Source organism: Dryobates pubescens, chromosome 33, assembly GCF_014839835.1.
Source record: "Dryobates pubescens isolate bDryPub1 chromosome 33, bDryPub1.pri, whole genome shotgun sequence".
In the NCBI taxonomy this organism is placed as follows: Eukaryota; Metazoa; Chordata; class Aves; order Piciformes; family Picidae; genus Dryobates; species Dryobates pubescens.
Window position 1 is genome coordinate 3,014,518 of NC_071644.1, and position 20,169 is coordinate 3,034,686.

The following is a 20,169-nucleotide window of genomic DNA, read 5'->3' on the forward strand; positions in this document are numbered from 1 at the left end:
GGGGGGCAGGTGGCTGACGGGACACGGCCTCTCACGGGGCTTATCAATTGCTGAGACACGTCATTGTGACAACTGAAATCCATCTACGAGGAGTTCACCACTAGGATCTGGATGGGAAAGGGTGCTGAGTTCTACACGCCTGAACCAGGGCAACCCCCGTGTTGTACAGCACATGCAGGTCCATTAAAAAAAAAAAAAACAGGAAGGAATTAACATCACCATCATCATAAATAAAGAGCATGGGAGAGAGTTGCCAGTCAAATTCCTCCCACAGCCCTGCAATCTAATTAAGAGACCCCCATGAGGCCATTTCTCACCAACACCCACCCACTTTCTAACCATCCCAATGCTATGACCCACATCCTCTCCTCAGGCCTCGTTCACACAGCACCAAGCCCAGCATTCAAAGCCCAGCAGATGACAACTCCTCCCTCCTCCTCTCACCAAGACACTCCATCTGGCTGGCACGGAGCAGTGAGGAGCGAGCAGCCACACGTCCTTACTCTCATCTGCAGTGTCACTGGGGAGACAGCAGATTTGAGTGCTTTAACAGAGGTTTCAGAGAGTTCTTTGTGAGTCCTAACAGGTTGATGTCTCTTTCCCATCTCCCCTCACTGGGAGGCAGAGAGTTGTGTTAGCAGATTTCCTCCTTAACGCCTTCCAGCAAAAAAGTTCAGTAGGTCTTTGCAGCCATCAGCCACCCGAGGTGGAATTTCTAACCAAGCCCAGCAGCACTGGAGGGTGGCAGCTCTTCAGCCTGCCCAGCTCTCAGGCACGTTCCGCAGCCTCGGCCTCGCAGCCTTAGCGCCAGGCGCGGTTGAGCAGCTTCACCTGAGCCAGTCTCTTGGTGATCATCGTGGCGAACACCAGCCCGAAGAGGACGCTGCTTATCAGCACGTAGTCATAGTCATCCTTCAGCACATCAAACTGCTTTGATGGGTACACTCTTGTCTGGTAGATGTCCAAGCCATAGGCAACAACCTGAAGAGGTAAGATGGTGAGCTATTAGCGAAGCTCTGAGCTTAAGGAGGTTGCAGCGAGGTGGGTGCCATAGAATCAATAAGGCTGCAGAAGACCTCAAGGATCAGCAAGTCCAAGCTGTCACCCAACACCTCATGACTACTAAACCATGGCACCAAGTGCCATGTCCAATCCCCTCTTGAACACTTCCAGGGATGGGGACTCCACCACCTCCCTGGGCAGCACATTCCAGCAGCTAACAACTCTCTCTGTGAAGAACTTTCTCCTCGGCTCCAGCCTGAACCTCCCCTGGCACAGCTTGAGACTGTGTCCTCTTGTTCTGGTGCTGATTGCCTGGGAGAAGAGACCAACCACCGCCTGGCTACAACCTCCCTTCAGGGAGTTGGAGAGAGCAAGGAGGTCTCCCTTGAGCCTCCTCTGCTCCAGGCTAAGCAACCCCAGCAAAGGTTGGATGAGGCCTTGAGCAACCTGGTCTTAGAGGAGATGTCCCTGCCCACAACAGGGCAGGGCTGGAACTAAATGACCTTTAAGGTCCCCTCCAGCCCAAACCATTCTGTGACTCCCATTCTACACCACCAAACACATCAGAAGTGATTGACTCAGGCCTGTAGCTGTGACTAAGAGCAGAAATGATTAAGGGGTGAACAGCCACATTCCCAGAAGTTACAAACCTCCCTGGCACGTGCTACAGCACCATGCTGCTCTACCAGCACAGCCCCCAGTCACACAGTGGATCCACCAGCCTGCACTCACCAAACAAGTGGACTCTAGGCCAGAGGGGGCTGTATAAATCCCTCTCATCCGGGATATGGTTTGATTGTAGTTGATAAACCTCTCAGCATGGATCTGCACATCAGGGGAGTATGGAATCAGGTTCTCTTCTCTGAAAGGCATTTGAAGAGGAATTAAACCCCAGTGAAACAGCACATGGAGGCCATCATCTGTGTTTCTCAATGGGATCATCCACAGCTGACCTACACCAGCAAGCTTTTCCCAGTGCAGATTCAGTTTTGCTGCGGGATGAAAGTCAAAGGGGCCAGCTGGGTCAGACCACGCTGCAGCAGCCTTCTTGGAGGCTTCTGAAGTTTGAAAACCAGTGTAACTCTAAGAACTTGAGAGGGTTGTGCAGACAAGAGGCTGGCTCTGCCCACATCCCAAGAGCTGCTGCATCCCAGACAGATTTCCTCCGTTGGCACAAAGCACCACCAAAGCAACCTCACTTATCTTATGTAAGAATTGCCCTGAGTCTGCCCAGGGTGAGCTGTTCTGCTTCACATTACCCTGCCACACACAACATCCATCCCCCTTCCAAGCCTCCCAGGAACAGCTGCTGTAGAACACTCCTTACCTGCTTTGCTCCGTGGGGATCTCTGGGCGGCGAGGATCCAGCAGAGCCTTTGGAAGGGAGAGGATGGCCCCGGAGGGAAGCCCAACTGTGCATTACAAGAGACACAGCTTACAACTGGCCATTTCTGACAGCAATTCTGAACACCTAACATAAAGACTCTCCTGCTGCTTACACTTGAACCTGCCAGCAGGTCCAGTGCAGGACTTTTGGGGGTCAATTGCATTTTCTGTGCCAAACTTGGCTGGTGGATGTGACAAAGACATTCATGAGCACCTCTGCTGTGAGGACAGGCTGAGGGAGATGGGGTTATTCAACATGGAGAAGAGAAGACTCCAGGGGGACCTTGGAGCTGCTTTCCAACACCTAAAGACAGCCTACAGAAGGCTGCAGAGGGACTTTCCATGAGGGTGTCTGGAGACAGGGCAAGGAGGAATGGTTTGAAGCTGAGGGAGAGCAGGGTTAGAGTGGGGATGAGGAAGAAGTTCTTCAGTATGAGGGTGGTGAGACTCTGGCATGGGTAGCCTGGAGAGGTTGGGGATGCCCCTTCCCTGGAGGTGTTCAAGACCAGGTTGGATGAGGCCTTGAGCAACCTGGGCTGGTGGGAGGTATCCCTGCCCTTGGCAGGGAGCTTGGAACTGGCTGATCTTGAAGGTCCCTTCCAAGCCAACCCATTCGATGGATCTATGAATGAATGAGAACGGTGCCCAAAACTCCAAGGCTGAAAAACTAAAGCAAGGATGTGGTGTCCAGGGGGTTTATGAAATGATGCCTGAAGAGACAACATTCCCATGGCAGGGGGGCTGGAGCAGATGATCTCTGAGGTCTCCCTTCCGCCCTGAGCCATTCTGTGACCGAGAACGGAGCAGCGCAGCCTTACCGAGCAGGTGCCGGCTGGTGATGCCTCGCTCGGTGATGGTGGCCTCCATGGCACTGATGGCAGAAGGGAAGATGTAGGACTGCTGCAGGACCTGAGGCAGGATGGGGCGGTCGAGGGAGCTGTAGGCTGTGGCATTGTATTGCTCTGTGCCCTCATACAGCTCCAGCACAGTGAACTCGTTCCGCCGAGCCTTCGTGTTCCAGTACTGGTACTGAGAGAGAAGCAGGGACAAGAGGTAGCAGGAAACCAGAGAGAATGGTCCAAAGTTGCCTGGCAGGAAAGGACCTGGGGGTGCTGGTTGACAGCTGGCTGAAGATGAGCCAGCAGTGTGCTCAGGTAGCCAAGAAGGCCACCAGCAGCCTGGCCTGGATCAGCAATGGTGTGGGCAGCAGGACAAGGACAGGGATTGTCCACCGGTACTGTGGCACTGATGAGGCCACACCTTGAATGTTGCCTTCAGTTTTCAGACTCTCACTCTAGGGAGGACACTGAGGTGCTGCCACAGTTCCAGAGAAGGGCAACAAAGCTGGTGAAGGGTCAGGAGGAGCAGCTGAGGGAACTGGGGGTGTTGAGCCTGGATAAAAGGAGGCTGAAGGGAGACCTCACTGCTCTTTATAACTTCCTGAAATAGGCTGGAGCCAGGTGGGGGTTGGTCTCCTCCTCAGGATCAGGTGATGGAACAAGAGGAAATGGCCTGAAGTTGGGCCAGGGGAGGGTTAGGTCTTCTGCAAGGGTGGTCAGGCATTGGAACAGGCTGCCCAGGGAGGTGGTGGAGTCCCCATCTCTGGAGGTGTACAGAAAACATGTGGACATTGCACTCTGGGACATGGTTTAGCAGCCATGGTGGTGTTGGGTTGATGGTTGGACTCTATAGAATCATAGAATCAGTATGGTTGGAAAAGACCTCAGAGCTCAGCAAGTCCAACCTGGCACCCAACACCTCCTGACAACTAAACCATGGCTCCAAGTGCCACCTCCAATCCCTTTTTGAACACATCCAGGGACAGGGACTCCACCACCTCCCTGGGCAGCACATCCCAATGGCTAACAACTCTCTCTGGGAAGAACTTTCTCCTCACCTCAAGCCTAAACCTCCCCTGGCACAGCTTGAGACTGTGTCCTCTTGTTTCGGTGCTGGTTGCCTGGGAGAAGAGCCCAACCCCCACCTGGCTCCAAGCTCCCTTCAGGGAGTTGGAGAGAGCAAGAAGGTCTCCCCTGAGCCTCCTCTTCTCCAGGCCAAACAATCCCAGCTCCCTCAGCCTCTCCTCATAGTGCCTGTGCTCGAGGCCTCTCACCAGCCTCGCTGCCCTGGGGGGCAAAGTCTCCTCCCTGCAGGTTCAGCCCCCACCTCCCCAACACAAAGAAGGAGGTGAGACTAAACTTACCACCACCCAGTTCTCTGAATGAACCATGTGGACAGGTCCCTTTGCTTTCTTCTGCACTGAGGAGTGGATGATCCTGCCCGTGACTCCATCGATCAGATATATGCCGATGAACGTGCGCTCGTGGTGCGTGTCTGTGCTCTCCGTCACCACAGCAAGCAGGTTGGGGTTCAAGGACTAGGGAATAAAAAGGGAGAAAAAAAACCCCCAACTGAGATCTCCACTTCAGTACCACAGGCACCCTGTTTACCACCTGAGGGAACGAAGCAGCTATTTCCTCCTCATCAGGCGTCTGATTGGTTTAATGGCTGCACGAAGCCATGTCTGTCTAGAAGCCGCCTCCCCCAAGATGAGCTGAGGGGTAGGGACTCTGATGCATAATAAAATAGCACTACAGGGCAGTTCATCTGAAGGCAGTGCCTAGAAGGGGTGCTGAGGTCTTGCTGGGAGGTGCAATGCAGCCAGGGAAAGTCAAGCAGAAGCTGCCAGGGCACCTTGTAGAGAACGCTGCGGTCCCCCATGACGCGGCCCTGGGAGTGCACGTGCTCGTTGGACCGCTTCCCTTTCACTGCCACGATCCTCTGCACCTCCGTGGGGATGACCACCTCCCAGCTCTCCTCTGTTGTCAGGTCCTGCAAGAAAACACCAACAAGAGTGGTGGAAGAGTTAAAACTCAGGAAGAGTTCTTGCCTTGCCCTCAAAAGACACCATTGCCACCAGTAAGACATTGGGAGCTGTCAGGAGACCTTCTTGCTGTCTACAACTCCCTGAAGGGAGGTTGCAGCCAGGTGGGGCTTGGTCTCTGCTCCCAGGCAACCACCAAGAGAATAAGAGGACACAGTCTCAAGCTGTGCCAGGGGAGGTTTAGGCTGGAGGTGAGGAAGAAGTTCTTCCCAGAGAGATTGGCCATGGGAATGTGCTGCTCAGGGAGGTGGTGGAGTTCCCATCCCTGGAGGTGTTCAGGAAGAGCCTGGCTGAGGCACTTGGTGCCATGGTTGAGTTGATCAGATGGTGCTGGGTGAGAGGTTGGACTGGATGATCTCTGAGGTCTTTTCCAACCTGGTTCACTCCACTCCACTCCATTCCACTTTTAAGTGTTTAAAGTTCCTCAGGTACATTTGGAGGCTGAGCTGTTTCTGTCCTGAGCAAAACTCTTGTGAACCAAATGAAGAGATTTGCTCTTTGACTGGAAGGGTTCTCAGACTGGAACAGGCTGCCCAGGGAGGTGCCTGAATCCCCATCACTGGCAGGGGTTTCAAAGCCACAGAGATGTGGTACTGAGGGCCGCATCCTGGGCTGCAGCAAGAGAAGTGTGGCCAGCAGGACCAGGCAGGGGATTCTCTCCCTCTGCTCCACTCTGCTGAGACCACAGCTGGAGCTCTGGGGCCAGTTCTGGAACCTCTATTCCAGGAAGGATCTGGAGGTGCTGGAAGGTGTCCAGAGAAGGGCCACGAGGAGGAGCAGAGGGCTGGAGCTGTTCTGCTGTGAGCACAGACTGAGGGAGTTGGGGTTGTGCAGGCTGGAGACAAGAAGGCTCCCGGGAGACCTAATTGTGGCCTTCCAGGATCTGCAGGGGGCTCCAAGAAAGCTGGGGAGGGACTTTTGAGGGTGTCAGGGAGGGATAGGACTGGGGGGAATGGAGGAAAAATAGAAAGGGGTAGATTGAGATTGGCTGTGAGGAAGAAGTTTTTCCCCATGAGGGTGGTGAGAGCCTGGCACAGGTTGCCCAGGGAGGTGGTGGAAGCCTCATCCCTGGAGGTGTTTGCAGCCAGGCTGGAGGTGGCTGTGAGCAACCTGCTGTAGTGAGAGGTGTCCCTGCCCATGGCAGGCGGGGGGTTGGAGCTGGCTGAGCCCTGAGCTCCCTTCCAACCCTGCCCATTCTATGACTCAGCTCTATGATTCCATGGCTCAGCCCCAGGCTTGGCAGAGTTAGAGAACGGTTGGACTCCATGACCCTTCCCAACCGAAAAAGCTGCTGTGACTCTCTGATTCTCCAAAGGACACTTAGGGAAGTGATGTCACTTAGACTGTGAGGAGTTTTTCCCTACCTTTTTCAGCCTGAACCCAGAGAGTTTTCCCTGCTCAGCATCCACTAGATAGAAGAAGATGGAATGAGCTATTTCTTCCAGCTGGCGAAGGACGTTTTTAGTTGCTGGGAAAGGTGTGACCTGGTAAAGAAGAATTGGAACACAAACTGCAAACCAACTCACACACAAAAGGAGAGAGGGGTGGGAGGGAGGAAAAAAAAACCCCACACCCAACACAGAAAGCTTATTTCAAACATGTTTATCAGGATGAGGCTTGGCTCAACCAGAATCACCTCATCGGTTTGGCTGAAATGTGACCCCACAACATTTTTGTTTCCCACCTTGCTCCAAAAGGGAGGGGAACAATTCAGGAGGTGCTGAAGACAGCTGCCTCCAGGCACAGCAATTCACCTTGTACTCATCATCAATCAGCAGCAGCACTTTGGCATAGTCTTGGTCCATAATGGGCAGAAGCAGAGTCTGGAGGACTGGACGCTTCAAAACGGGGGGAGCCACTTGACTTCTCTTCCCAAAGATGGGGTTAAAGACGTACAGGAAGCTCATTTTGGTTTCCTAAAGGCAAAGGAGAGATGCAAAACTCTTCCTAAGCTGGAAAACCCAGGAATTCCTGAGTTGGAAAACCCCTCCTGAGCTGGGAAACTCAGGAATTCCTAAGCTGCAAAGCCCTTCCTAAGCTGCAAACCTCTTCCTAAACTCCAAAGCCCTTCCTAAGGTGGAAAGCCCAGGAATTCCTGAGCTGCAAAGCCCTTCCTAAGCTGGAAAACTCAGGAATTCCTAAGCTGCAAAGCCCTTTCTAAACTGGAAAGCTCAGGAATTCCTAAGCTGCAAAGCCCTTCCTAAGCTGCAAACCTCTTCCTAAGCTGGAAAGCCCTTCCTAAGGTGGAAAACTCAGGAATTCCTAAACTGCAAAGCCCTTCCTAAGCTGCAAACCCCTTCCTAAGTTGGAAAACTCAGGAATTCCTAAGCTGCAAACCCCTTCCTAAGCTGCAAACCCCTTCCTAAGGTGGAAAACTCAGGAATTCCTAAGCTGGAAACCTCTTCCTAAGCTGCAAACCCCTTCCTAAGGTGGAAAACTCAGGAATTCCTAAGCTGCAAACCCCTTCCTAAGCTGCAAACCTCTTCCTAAGGTGGAAAACTCAGGAATTCCTAAGCTGCAAACCCCTTCCTAAGCTGCAAACCTCTTCCTAAGGTGGAAAACTCAGGAATTCCTAAGCTGCAAACCCCTTCCTAAGCTGCAAACCCCTTCCTAAGCTGCAAACCCCTTCCTAAGGTGGAAAACTCAGGAATTCCTAAGCTGGAAACCTCTTCCTAAACTGCAAACCCTTTCCTAAGCTGCAAACCCCTTCCTAAGCTGCAAACCCCTTCCTAAGCTGCAAACCCCTTCCTAAGCTGCAAACCCCTTCCTAAGCTGCAAACCCCTTCCTAAGCTGCAAACCCCTTCCTAAGCTGCAAACCCCTTCCTAAGCTGGAAAACTCAGGAATTCCTAAGCTGGAAACCTCTTCCTAAGCTGCAAACCCTTTCCTAAGCTGGAAAACCCAACCTGATTTCCTACCTGCTGCTTGTTGGCCTTGACTTTACTAACAAAAAACCCAGGAGACATCTTTAGCTTAACACAAAAGCAGCACTGTGTAAAAATCTCTCAGGAGCCAGTCTTCCTTTTGCTGCTTTAGGTTTGGAGCTGAAAGAAGGGAGAAATGGATTTCCTTCCAGCTTTGGCCAGAGCCTTCTGTGCTGCAGGCATCCTGATGTTTTCAGCTTGGTGCTGTTAGTCTAACCCTGTTCTGCTTCCACAGGGACATCTGATTATTTCCTTTCCTTCACTGGTGGCTCTGGCACTGGGCTTGTAAATTCTGGGAGCCCTAATTTCCCAACTCCTTCCTCAGATCTTCAGGAACATATGGAACCCATTTATATAATGCAGGGTGTGCCCTGGGTTCAACCACTCCACCCTCAAACCATTCTTTGGACATGCAGAGAGTCCATCCCACATTTCTCCACCAAAGCCACCCTGTGCCACAGCACAGTGCTCATGGTTTTAAATCCCAGCTGCCACCTGCTGAGGCAGTCTCAACACAGTAACATCTCCTCCTCAGGTCTGGGGCAGAAAACATCCTGCAGCTAGCTAAAGGGCAGCCACTGTCACCTAGCTACCCAGGATTTAACTCAGAGGACCAAAGAAACTGGATGGAATTATTTCCTTTGTTTCAATGAAAGGCTTCCAAATGAGCAGCCTTCATCTTTCTCAGGGTTTTGTGTCTGCTTTCCTTCAGCTCTCACTCTGCTCCTGTCCCCACATCAGTGGGCAACCAGATGATACACCTCAGATCTTTTTTGCCTTCACCCCTTCAATGGGCAGACTTCCACACTGAGCAGGTGCAGAAGAGGGACAGAGGAAAGGGACTCACCTTGTCCTTAACAAGCAAGGTACACTGTGGAGGGTGTGGGAAATGAGCTGTTGTTCTTTGGACCATCAGCTTGAAGGAGGAGCCTGGTCTCACATTCCTGAGATACTGCTTCCACAGGATGGTGCCAGAGCTGCTTTCAATACCAAAAAGCTGAGGAAAGAGGCACAGGAAAGCTCAGAACAAAGCATCTCCCACGTTCACAGATTCATAGAATGCTTTGGGTTGGAAGAGACCTTCAAGATCATCCAGTTCCAATCCCCTGCCATGAGGAGGGACACCTCCCACTAGCCCAGGTTGCTCAAGGCCTCATCCATCCTGGCCTTGAACACCTACAGGAAGGGGACATCCACAACCTCCCTGGGCAACCTGTTCCTCCTAATCTCCAGTCTCAATCTCCCCTCCTCAGGCTTCAGTCCATTCCCTCCTGCCCTGTTACTATATTCAAGCACTGCATCTTTCCTCAGGATATGACAAATCAAGAAGAGTCTTAGTTCCTCTCCAAAGCTACTACAAAACTTTCTGCTCATCTTTCTGGCCACACCTTGAGTTCCTGTGTCCAGTTCTGGGCTCCTCAGCTTAGGAAAGATGTTGAGCTGCTGGAAGGTGTCCAGAGAAGGGCAACAAAGCTGGGGAGGGGGCTGGAGCACAGCCCTGGGAGGAGAGGCTGAGGGAGCTGGGGTTGCTTAGCCTGCAGAAGAGGAAGCTCAGGGGAGACCTTCTTGCTCTCTCCAACTCCCTGAAGGGAGCTTGGAGCCAGGTGGGGGTTGGTCTCTTCTCCCAGGCAGGCACCCAGCCCCAGAACAAGAGGACACAGTCTCAAGCTGTGCCAGGGGAAGTTTAGGCTGGAGGTGAGGAGGAAATTCTTCCCAGCAAGAGAGACTGGCCATGGGAATGTGCTGCCCAGGGAGGTGGTGGAGTCCCCATCCCTGGAGGTGTTTAGGAAGAGCCTGGCTGAGGCCCTTGGTGCCATGGTTGAGTTGATCAGATGGTGTTGGGTGATAGGTTGGACTCAATGATCTTGAAGGTCTCTTCCAACATGGTTAATTCTATCCTATCCCACCCTACCCTATTCCATCCCATCCTACCCTCTCCTACCCCACCCTACCCCCTCCTCTCCTACGCTACCCTACCCCACCCCATCCTACCCTACCCCAATTCTATCCTACCCTACCCTACCCTACCCTACCCTACCCTACCCCATTCTATCCTACCCTACCCTACTCCATCCCATCCTACCCTACCCCATCCCACCTGCCCTGGCTTCCTCACCTTTCCCGAAGCAGTGACCATCACCATCATCTTCTGGAGGTTGAACTCATCCCTGGCCAGGTTGTCAATGTTGATCTCGTTCCTGATCTGGCTGCGGGGCTTCCTGGCGTCGTAGAACATCTTCCAGAGGTGAGCAGTCCAGGCCTGCAGCAGGATGAGCTGGGAGGAGAGCCGCTTCAGAAACATGCCCAGCAAGCCATCTGCAGGAGCACCAAGGCTGGCAATGAAAGGGACACAAACCCCACCCTGGCCCACTCCCCAACTGAAATGATGGTCTCAGCCAGTGGAAGGAACACTGCCATGCATCACCCCCAGGGCTAATTCTTTGCTGCTGCCTCCCACCCCAGAACAGCAGAGTTTTAGTTACCATTGCTGTGACAGGCCCTGGCAGTTACCTCAGTATCACAGAATCACCAAGGCTGGAAGAGACCTCAAAGATCAGCAAGTCCAAGCTGGCATCACAGACCCCATGACTAAACCATGGCTCCAAGTGCCCTCTTCAACACCCCCAGGGATGGGGACTCCACCACCTCCCTGGGCAGCACATTCCCATGGCCATTCTCTCTTGATGGGAAGAACTTTCTCCTCACCTTGAGTCTAAACTTCCCCTGGCACAGCTTGAGACTGTGGCCTCTTGTTCTGGTGCTGAGTGCCTGCCTGGCAGAAGAGACCAACCCCCACCTGGCTCCAACCTCCCTTCAGGGAGTTGGAGAGAGCAAGAAGGTCTCCCCTGAGCCTCCTCTTCTGCAGGCCAAGCAACCCCAGCTCCCTCAGCCTCTCCTCCCAGGGCTGTGCTCCAGACCCCTCCCCAGCTTTGTTGCCCTTCTCTGGACACCTTCCAGCAGCTCAACCTCTTTCCTAACCTGAGGAGCCCAGAACTGGACCCAGGACTCCAGGTGTGGCCTAAGCAGTGCTGAGCACAGGGCACAAGGACTTCCCTGCTCCTGCTGGCCACACTCTTCCTGATGCAGGCCAGGATGCCATTGGCCGTCCTGGGCCCCTGGGCACACTGCTGGCTCCTGTTTAGGCAGCTGTCAATCAGCACCCCCCTCTTTCACATTGGTATAGTTCCTTCCAAAAGATGACCTTAACCATCAAAGCAAACTTTCCTGCAGAGCACATAAGCTCCTCCTTTATCTTCAGAGTCATTTTGTTTGGAAAAGACCTTTAAGCTGGGCCTGCACAGCCCAGTGCAAGACATTTCTCTCTGACACTTCCATTTCTGGCCTGTGTACACAGAGCCAGAGAATCACAGAGTCTTTAGGCTGGAAAAGACCTTTAAGCTCATCCAGTCCAACCACTACCTAACACCACCAAGGCTGGAGGCTAAACCATGTCTCTCAGTACCACATCTCTGTGGCTCTGAAACCCCTCCAGGGATGGGGATTCCATCACCTCCCTGGGCAGCCTGGGCCAGTCCTTGAGAACCCTTCCAGTCAAAGAGCAAATCTCTTCATTTGGTTTACAGAGCTTGGCTCAGAGTAGGAACAGTTCAGCCTCAAAATGTACCTGAGGAACTTTTAATCCTGAAAAGCAGAGACAGCTCCCAGAGTCTTATTGGTGTCTTTTGAGGGCAAGGTAAAACTCCTCCACTGCTCTATTTTCTTGCAGGACCTTTCTTTTTCACTGCTACACTGATCCTGAAGAAGGATACAGACCTAAAGCTTACCTATAAGCCCCTCTCTAAAGCTTACCCACCTATAAGGTCTGTATCTCCCCTTGCACTCATTACTCAGAGCAAAAGAAGCCCCTGAAGTGGAGACACTAAAGCACTGACTTCTGCCCAACCAGGGTTTCTATTTAGCTCCTCAGAATAAGCAAAACACACTGAGGAAAGCAAGCAGAAGAGCTCCAGTTCCACTAGGAAGCATTAGTGGGGGATCAGAAAACACTGCATGCAGTCTGAGGTTACCTTGAATGGCTGCATCCAGGAGAGCAAGAAACAAAAGAAAACAAGAGAAAGCAGAAACAAAAGCTATTGCAAGTGAAGTCTTTCAGAAAGGGGTCAAAGGGAAATGGAGACATGGGCAAAACCCCTCCTACTGCTGCTGCCTTTTTACTCTGGCAATGCCATGCCATCTGCATTTGGCATTGGGCTTCAAAGGCTTGGACAGAAAAGGGGTTGTTTCTGCTCAGTTTAATGGTCACCAGTGACATATGAAGCCTGACTCTCAGCTCAGAGGGAAGAGAGCACAATACATACATTTGTTGAGAAGAAAACCCAAACCCACACAGGTGATGGTGTTCAGTTTATGGCTCACCTGCTTTCTTTCCAAACTCTCCCTCCAGCTCAGCCTGGGCACCTGTCAGGGGTAGATCTACCATCTCCAGGCTTACCACTTCTGCCAGTGACTCCTCTCTACTCCAGACAACTTTCCCTGGAAAGAAATGAGTAGGACATTGGAAAACTCAATAGCTGGGAAGAGGGTCACTCAAGATAAGCCTTCCAGTGGCCTTTCCAATGCAAATCCTTACTCTCAAGAACATACAGAACTGGGGGGGGGTGCATCTGGCTACTATCAGCTGATTATCTATTCTGTTGCAATACTTCTGTGGATCTGCAGCCACTGCTGGCAAACACCCCAGAGGGTTAGGAAAAGCAATCTGGTGCTTTAACAGTCATTGAGTCAATTCAAAACAGATACACAGGGTGTATACCTGGCTGCCTTTTCAGCCCTAGAAGGTTCAGGTCACTGAGATGAGCTCTCAGCCCTTGCTGCAAATTAACATCTCCGCCTTGAGGATCTTTTCTGAAGGTACTCTGTGGAAGATTTTACAACAGGATTTAAAACTCTCCTGCTCCAGAAGGAAGTTTTGAGACCTGCACAGCACCCTTGACATTCAAAGGCTCTGTCTACACCAAGCAAACTGCAGAACTGAGAGGTCTTCCAGGGGTGGAAGAGGCTCCAGAATCATTCCTGGGACTTAGTTAAATCTCATTTTGTTACTCCCAAGGGAAGCAATGACAAAATATCATCACTTGGGAGTTTCCTCTAGTCCTACAGTGGGGATGTGTGTGTGCTGTGAGCTACCTGGCTGCTGGAGGAACATCAGCATGTGGTCTTCTGTTTGCACCAAGGCTCGATAGCCCACTGAGTCATCCTTCTTCAGGAAAACCTGGATGTATAGCTGGGGGAAGAGAGGAAAACAGGGAGGTTAATGATCACACCATCTCCTTGGAGAACACAGAACTCCAGGGTGAAAGAAGGACAAAGAGTGGGGTTGCATGCAGTAATCTGGTGTGTCTGCAGAATGCCTTTCGCTTCGTCTGAAGGTGAAATCGAGTCAGAGCAGGGAGGGCTCTGCAGAACTGAAATAGAATAGAAAGGAATAGAAAAGGATAGAAAGGAATAGAAAGGAATAGAAAGGAATAGAAAGGAATAGAAAGGAATAGAAAGGAAAAAGAGTTAACCTGGTTGAAAGAGACCTTTAGATCATCAAGTCCAACCTCTCACCCAACACCATCTGATCAACTCAACCATGGCACCAAGCACCCCATCCAGTCTCTTCCTAAACACCTCCAGGGATGGGGACTCCACCACCTCCCAGGGCAGCACATTCCAAAGGCCAATCACTCCTTCTATGAAGAACTTCTTCGTAACAGCCAGCCTAAACCTCCCCTGGCACAGCTTGAGACTGTGTCCTCTTGTTCTGGGAGAAGACTCTGCTCACCTGCTGTGGCTTAGTCCCACTCTGCTCCAGGGTAAAGGTAATTGTGGTGTCCAACAATCTTTGTCCAGTTTCAACCAGGTAGAGATTAATGTTGTAGGTTTGATTGGAGCAGGTCAAGGAGTCCTGTAACAACAGGCAGAAAAGAGCTGAGTTAAACATCAATGCCACAGCAAATTCTGCAGGAGGATTTCCCCTTTAGCAAGAGCTGTGGCTTCCAGGTCCTTCCAGATTAGCTGCTACAAAGCAGCAGTCACTACAAAGATGCTGCAACACCTTTGCCATGCTGTTCCTGCACACAAAGGAATGAAATGGACTCTCAAGAGCTTCTTGGGAACAAGAGCACTTTGTACCTGCTTCCTGGCCTCCTCAAGACTGCCTCCAGCATGAAGGCCTTCAGCACTTCCAGGTTTCTGAAATGAAAGAAGAGGTAATGAGGCTGCAGAGCCCAGGAAGCACACAAAAGCATTTAGGGTTTGGAGTGACTGACAAGGCTCAGCTTGAGCCTGAAAACAAAGGCAGGAAACAACTCTGTTCTACTCTGTTCCTCTTCAAAATGAACCCTTGCTAACTTTGGCACCCCCCAGGAAATGATATCCTCAACAGCTCAGGAAAGCCAACTGTGAGGTGACACACTCACCTTACACAAGGCTGTGCACAGGACAGCAGAGCATAACAGAATTGGTTTAGTTGGGAGAGACCTTCAAGATCATCACCAGCCCAACCTTTAAGCCAGCACTGCCAGGGCACCACTAAACCATGGCCCTCAGCACCACGTCTGTGAAACCCCTCCAGGGATGGGGACTCCACCACTGCCCTGGGCAGCCTGTTCCAGAGCCTGGCAACTGTTCCTCATGTTCAGCTTAAACCTCCTCTGGCACAGCTTGAGGCCATTTCCTCTTATCCTATCTCTTGCTCCTTTGGAGAAGAGACCAACACCCACCTGGGAGTTGTAGAGACAGAAGATCATGGAATCAATAAGGTTGGAAGAGACCTCAAAAGACCTCCCCTAGGTCTCACCAGAGACAGCTTTAGCTGAAGATAACCAAGATGCTTCACATGTCTTAGAAGCTAATTGCAATTTCCTGTTACTCAGTGCTACTCCCCATCCCTGGGCCTGTGAAGGAAAACACTTGTGGAACCCACCCCCAGTGCACAGCCATACTAAAGCTGAGCTGGTCACAAGCAAGCAAGCAAATTGTCCTCACCAGCTCACTCCTGCAGGTCAGGACAGCAGCCACAGTTTTCTCTCCTGTTGTTGCAAAACTCACCAGAGCAGCCTGAAAATCAAAACAATTAGCAGGAAATGATGAAGCAAAGAAGAACTCACCCAAACCCCTCCAAAAAAGCAGCTAGCTCTGTAATAAGTTCAGCCAAAGGGGAATTGAAACCAGGTGATCCTTCCCAGCCAGATTAAACTCCATTGGTTTAGCAAACAAGAAAACAACCTCCTGTAGGAATCCAGCAGGTGTTGTATCTCTTATGAGGAGAAAACTGTTTGGTGTGAGGGTGGAGCTCTGGAGCAGGCTGCCCAGAGAGGTTGTGGAGTCTCCTCTGGAGAGCTTCCAACCCCTCCTGACCACTGTGCTCCTGGGCAAGCTGCTGTGGGTGCCCTGCTTCAGCAGGGAGCTTGGACTGGATCACCTCCGGAGGTTCCTTCCAACCCCCACCACCATGCTGGGGTCCTGTGAAGAGTGAAACCACTTCTGATAAAGATGGAAGCAGGTCACAGGGTCACAGGATGTTAGGGGTTTGAAGGAACCTCTGGAGATTTTTGGGTCCAACCAGAGCAGGACCAAACAGTTGATCTGCCACAGGTTTCTGAACCATCATGTCCAGTGCTACTCAGCTATTTAGAGCTTGCTGGCTATTCAAAATCTCTCAAAGCACTGCTGCACTGACAGACATCTCTCTGCCCACCTCAAAAGCAGGAAGCTACCCCAAGACTGACAGCTGTTGGCACCAAAACACATCTCCAGTGGCATCTGAAAATATTTCAGCAGCTAGCATAAATGAAATCAAACAGGTTTAAGTATTGCAGCCAGGAGAAGAGTGGAAAGGAGCAGCTCAGCAGCTTGTTCAGAACACTCAGTCCTGAGGTGTGTGCCTGTTTTAAAGTGTTTTAAGCTGTAGTTGGCCCTCTCACACAAGTGCATTTCTGGTGGTTACCTGCTCGAAGTCCCTAAGGTGACTGAGCAGCCCCTGCTTGTACTGCAGCAGGGAGAAGTGGCTTGGAGAGAGCTGCAGGAAGAACTGAGTCCTTGAGGCTCCAATGACATTGGGTTGAGTGGCCAATATCCTGGGCTGGAAGTCATCAGCAAACTCCAGGTCAAGTGACTGTGGAAGAAAGGCAAGTGCATGTGTTGGTGTCAAGCAACAGGACCAGAGGACATGGTTACAAGCTGCAGCAGGGGAGGTTCAGGCTGGATATTGGGAAGTATTTCTTCACTGAAAGGGTTGGATGTGGCCCTTGGTGCCATGGTTTAGTCATGAGGTCTGTGGTGACAGGTTGGACTTGATGATCTTTGAGGTCTCTTCCAACCTTGGGATTCTGTGAATGGGCTGCCCAGGGCAGTGCTGGAGTCACCATCCCTGGAGGTGGTCAAGCATCATGTGAACTTGGCACTTAGGGACATGGTTTAGTGTTGACCCTTCAGGGCTGGGTCAAGGGCTGGACTGGATGACCTTTGAGGCCTCTTCCACCCAGATGTATTCTGTGATGCTGTTGTGCTTCACTGAAACCAACCCTTTTCTTTTATCAGCAGCAATATAAGCTTTGGAAAAGGTTCCCCATGTCAGGGTTAAGAAAGTAGAAGCAAAGATGTCACTGGAGCTAAGCTCAGCCAGAAGCAATCATTACACAGAAAGCTCTCTCTCCATTCCTTCAATTCATGGATTGTTCCCTCCAAACACCTCTAATCATTCTCTAGTTTTACCAAAGGGAGAACCCCTGTGCTGCCAGGCTGTCAGACACCAGAGCAGCTGGAGAATGAGCTCTGTACAGTGCTCTTCCAGCACTTCTCACCTGCAGTGGGATCTGCTTCATCTCCTGCTCTGTCTCCAAGGAGCAAACATAGAGTGACTGCGTGTCCATGTCCACACAGACCAGCACTGCCTCCCCCACCACACCACACAGGCCATCTAAGCTCTTCAGCCATGGAGCTGCCACTCTGACCTGCCAAGAGAGACACACAGAGATGGAGTTGTCAGTGCAACAAATCTTCAAAGAAGCAACTTGGACACAAGCAGGAATTTAAACCAGCATTATTTCTACCTGTGACCCTGGGAGAAGCTATCTCTCAGCTTGGGACTCCCTGTATTCATAGAATCATGGAATGGTTGGAGTTGGAAGAGACCTTAAAGATCATCCAATTCCAACCCACTGCCATGGGCAGGGACATCTCCCACTAGCCCAGCTTGCTCAAGGCCTCATCCAGCCTGGCCATGAACACTGCCAGGCAGGAGGCATCCACAACCTCCCTGGGCAACCTGTTCCAGTGTCTCCCCACCCTCACTCTAAAGAATTTCTCACTCATCTCCAGTCTAAATCTGCCCTCCTCAAGCTTCAGCCCATTCCCTCTCATCCTATCACTACAAGCCCTTGCTAATAGTCATTTCCTTGCTTTTTTGCAGGCCCCTTCAGGGACTGGAATGGTACTGAATGGTCTCAACTAGCAGCTACAAATCTAATTCTGTTTTGTCTTCAGGAAATTCAGCAGTGAAATCCATTTACTCACCCCCAGGCAATGCCACAGCAAAAGGAGACTTTATCTGTACCACAACAATTAACTGCTCTGCAGAGCTCAGCCCACATAGCAGGGAAGTCCATGAGTTAACATCAAATCCAGCATCTGGGACCCAGAATCAAACAGTACCTGTCTTGTAACTTCTCCATCTTCCACACTGAATGTCAAAATAGTCAAGTGGCTCTGGGGAACAACTCCAAGCACGTGGATCACTCCAGTCCCATGGGAATACAGCATCTGGTACTGAGTAGCCTCACTGCAAGAGAGGCAGTGACCACAAATCATTGTCTTCTCTCACCCTGCTATTTTCAGAAGCCAAAGGCAGGTAGAGCAGCTTTTCCTCTCCAAAGCACCCTCTCAGAAGTTTACACTTCTACTTCAGACCTGCTCTTACCTCTCTGGTAAGTGCTCCACCCATTTCTGGTGCCCATTGGAGAGGTAGTGGAGAGAGATGGCTGCCTTCTTCAGCACCGCCACGTATTTCACCACGTCCTGCAGCCCCACCAGGCCAGCCACCTGGAAACTAAGCAGCAGGCCAGCAACTGTCAGTCAGAGAATTATCTTCTTCCAGGAAAAAAAAAAAACCAAAATGGCCTCTGCTTGAAGATCTTCAAACACCTAACAGCAGTCCTGAAGTACAATTCAGGGCCTCCTTTATCCTCGCTGACTTCAGCTGAGAGGAGGAGGCTGGAAGCCAAACACACCTCAGGCCAGATGCAGGTTGAGCATGTTGTGTATTTAAGGAGAAAATGCATCTGTACAAACAACAATCTCTCTTTTCCTCTTATGGGTTGCTAAGAAACAGAAACAGCATTGGGTTTAGCTGTGAGGTTCAGGCGTTCCCAAGGACTTCAGCCAAGTGTTGTTTCAGAAACCCCACACCTAACTTATTTTCCCTTATAATGCAAGTCCAGAGAAGGTCAGGAATCTGTTTCTTCCTTCCCAGGGGCAGGAGACAGTGCAAAGACAAGAGCCTACCTGCCAGTGTCCAGGGATGTCTCCCAGTTCAAGCCACCAATGTTGGTCTCCCAGGAACGCAGAATGCGTCCAGCATTGGACACAGTGATGGCATCTGCCCAGCAAGTGAAGAGAAGGAGATGAACACAGGCCTTGTATTGACCACAGATCACCACAGCAAATCTAACTTGCTGTCTAGCACATGGTTGAGATGCCACATGCAATGATAACTGCAAGCCCCATCTGCATGTTCATGAAAGGCCACGAGAATGATTAGAGGGCTGAAGCACTTTCCCCTGTGGGGACAGGTTGCAAGAGTTGGGCTTGCTCAGCCTGGAGAAGAGAAGGCTCCAGAGTGACCTTAGAGCAGCCTTCCAGTACCTGTAGGGGGCTAGAGGAGAGCTGGGGAGGGACTTTGTACAAATCATGGAGTGACAGGATGAGGGGCAAAGGATTTGAGCCAGGAGAGGGCAGATTTAGACTGGAGATTAGGAAGAAGGTGAAGGTGGGGAGACACTGGAACAGGTTGCTCAAGGAGGTTGTGGGTATCCCTTCCCTGGAGGTGTTGAAGGCCAGGCTGGATGAGGCCTTGAGCAGCCTGATCTAATGAGAAGTGTCCCTGCCCATGGCAGAGGTGGCTGGAACTAGATGATCTTTAAGGTCACTTCCAACCCAAGCCATTCTATGATCCTCCTCACCTTGCCCATGGATCAGCATTGCATCTATCACTCCTTCAGGGGTTCCCTTGTCCACATGGCGCCACACTGAAGGAAACAGTCAGGTATGAACTCGATTTGTTCCTTTAAAGACATCTGCTCATTAGAATCTTTAAACCTAGCCTACCCATGGCAATAAGGTTATGCACAGAACAGCCTGCTGCCTTAAGCAAGAGCTGACAGAACCCGCTCAGTCTACCAAAACAACAGCCTCAGTGTTAAATTATTAGAACGAAAATCATGGTGCAACTCGTTTGACACATTAGCTTCAGGGCAAAACGCACCTTCCCCACAACATAATCTCATTCACTCACAGATTTCACCGCTCCTGGAGTTCAGGGCAGCCACAACGTTCTTTTCCGTGGCAACGATGAGCTTCTTCGAACCCTGCGAGGCCTCCAAGGAGGCGAACTTAAGCTTCCCCACATACTGCTGCCTCCTGGGAGAGGAAAAGCGAGAGGAGGTGAAGCAGCACAACGGGGCGAAGGCCTGCCGAGTAGCTGCAGCAGGAGGCAGCACGGCAGGCCCAGGGTCTGCTTGCAGGACCTCGGCTCTGTGGGGGCGCCCCAGCTTTCCCCCAGCACTCACCAGTCGAACTTGCCCACTTGGTCCTCATAGACTGCAGTCGCCAGGGGCAGCAGCAGCAGCGCCCACAGACCAGCCGCCATAGTGTCCCGGGGGCCTTAGCGTTTCGGGGCTGCCCTCGGCGCCGCCTGCGCGGGACGCCCGCCTGAGCATCGCGGGGCGGCAGCAGGCACCGCGCTGGGCAG

General features: G+C 51.6%; 1 protein-coding gene across 2 annotated transcripts; it reads right to left on the bottom strand.

The window, feature by feature from the left end:
• Window positions 1–193: 193 nt before the first annotated feature.
• EMC1 (ER membrane protein complex subunit 1) lies at window positions 194–20,156 on the bottom strand. Of its 2 annotated transcripts, XM_054175760.1 has the most exons (24): window positions 19,988–20,156; window positions 19,714–19,838; window positions 19,382–19,447; window positions 18,705–18,798; window positions 18,121–18,249; window positions 17,856–17,982; window positions 17,006–17,155; window positions 16,150–16,317; window positions 15,189–15,260; window positions 14,334–14,393; window positions 13,984–14,106; window positions 13,344–13,440; window positions 12,573–12,689; window positions 12,224–12,232; window positions 10,312–10,511; window positions 9,043–9,192; window positions 7,027–7,188; window positions 6,637–6,756; window positions 5,083–5,220; window positions 4,592–4,765; window positions 3,207–3,417; window positions 2,330–2,414; window positions 1,735–1,864; window positions 194–981 (listed from the first exon to the last, which is right to left on the bottom strand). In XM_054175760.1, exons 1-24 carry the CDS (start codon window positions 20,065–20,067, stop codon window positions 802–804), a joined length of 2,967 nt encoding a protein of 988 aa, XP_054031735.1. In that variant the 5' UTR covers window positions 20,068–20,156; the 3' UTR covers window positions 194–801. The 2 variants fall into 2 exon arrangements, with proteins under 2 accessions (XP_054031735.1, XP_009897796.2); XM_009899494.2 differs by lacking the exon at window positions 12,224–12,232 and having other exon boundaries at window positions 19,988–20,115.
• Window positions 20,157–20,169: the final 13 nt, after the last annotated feature.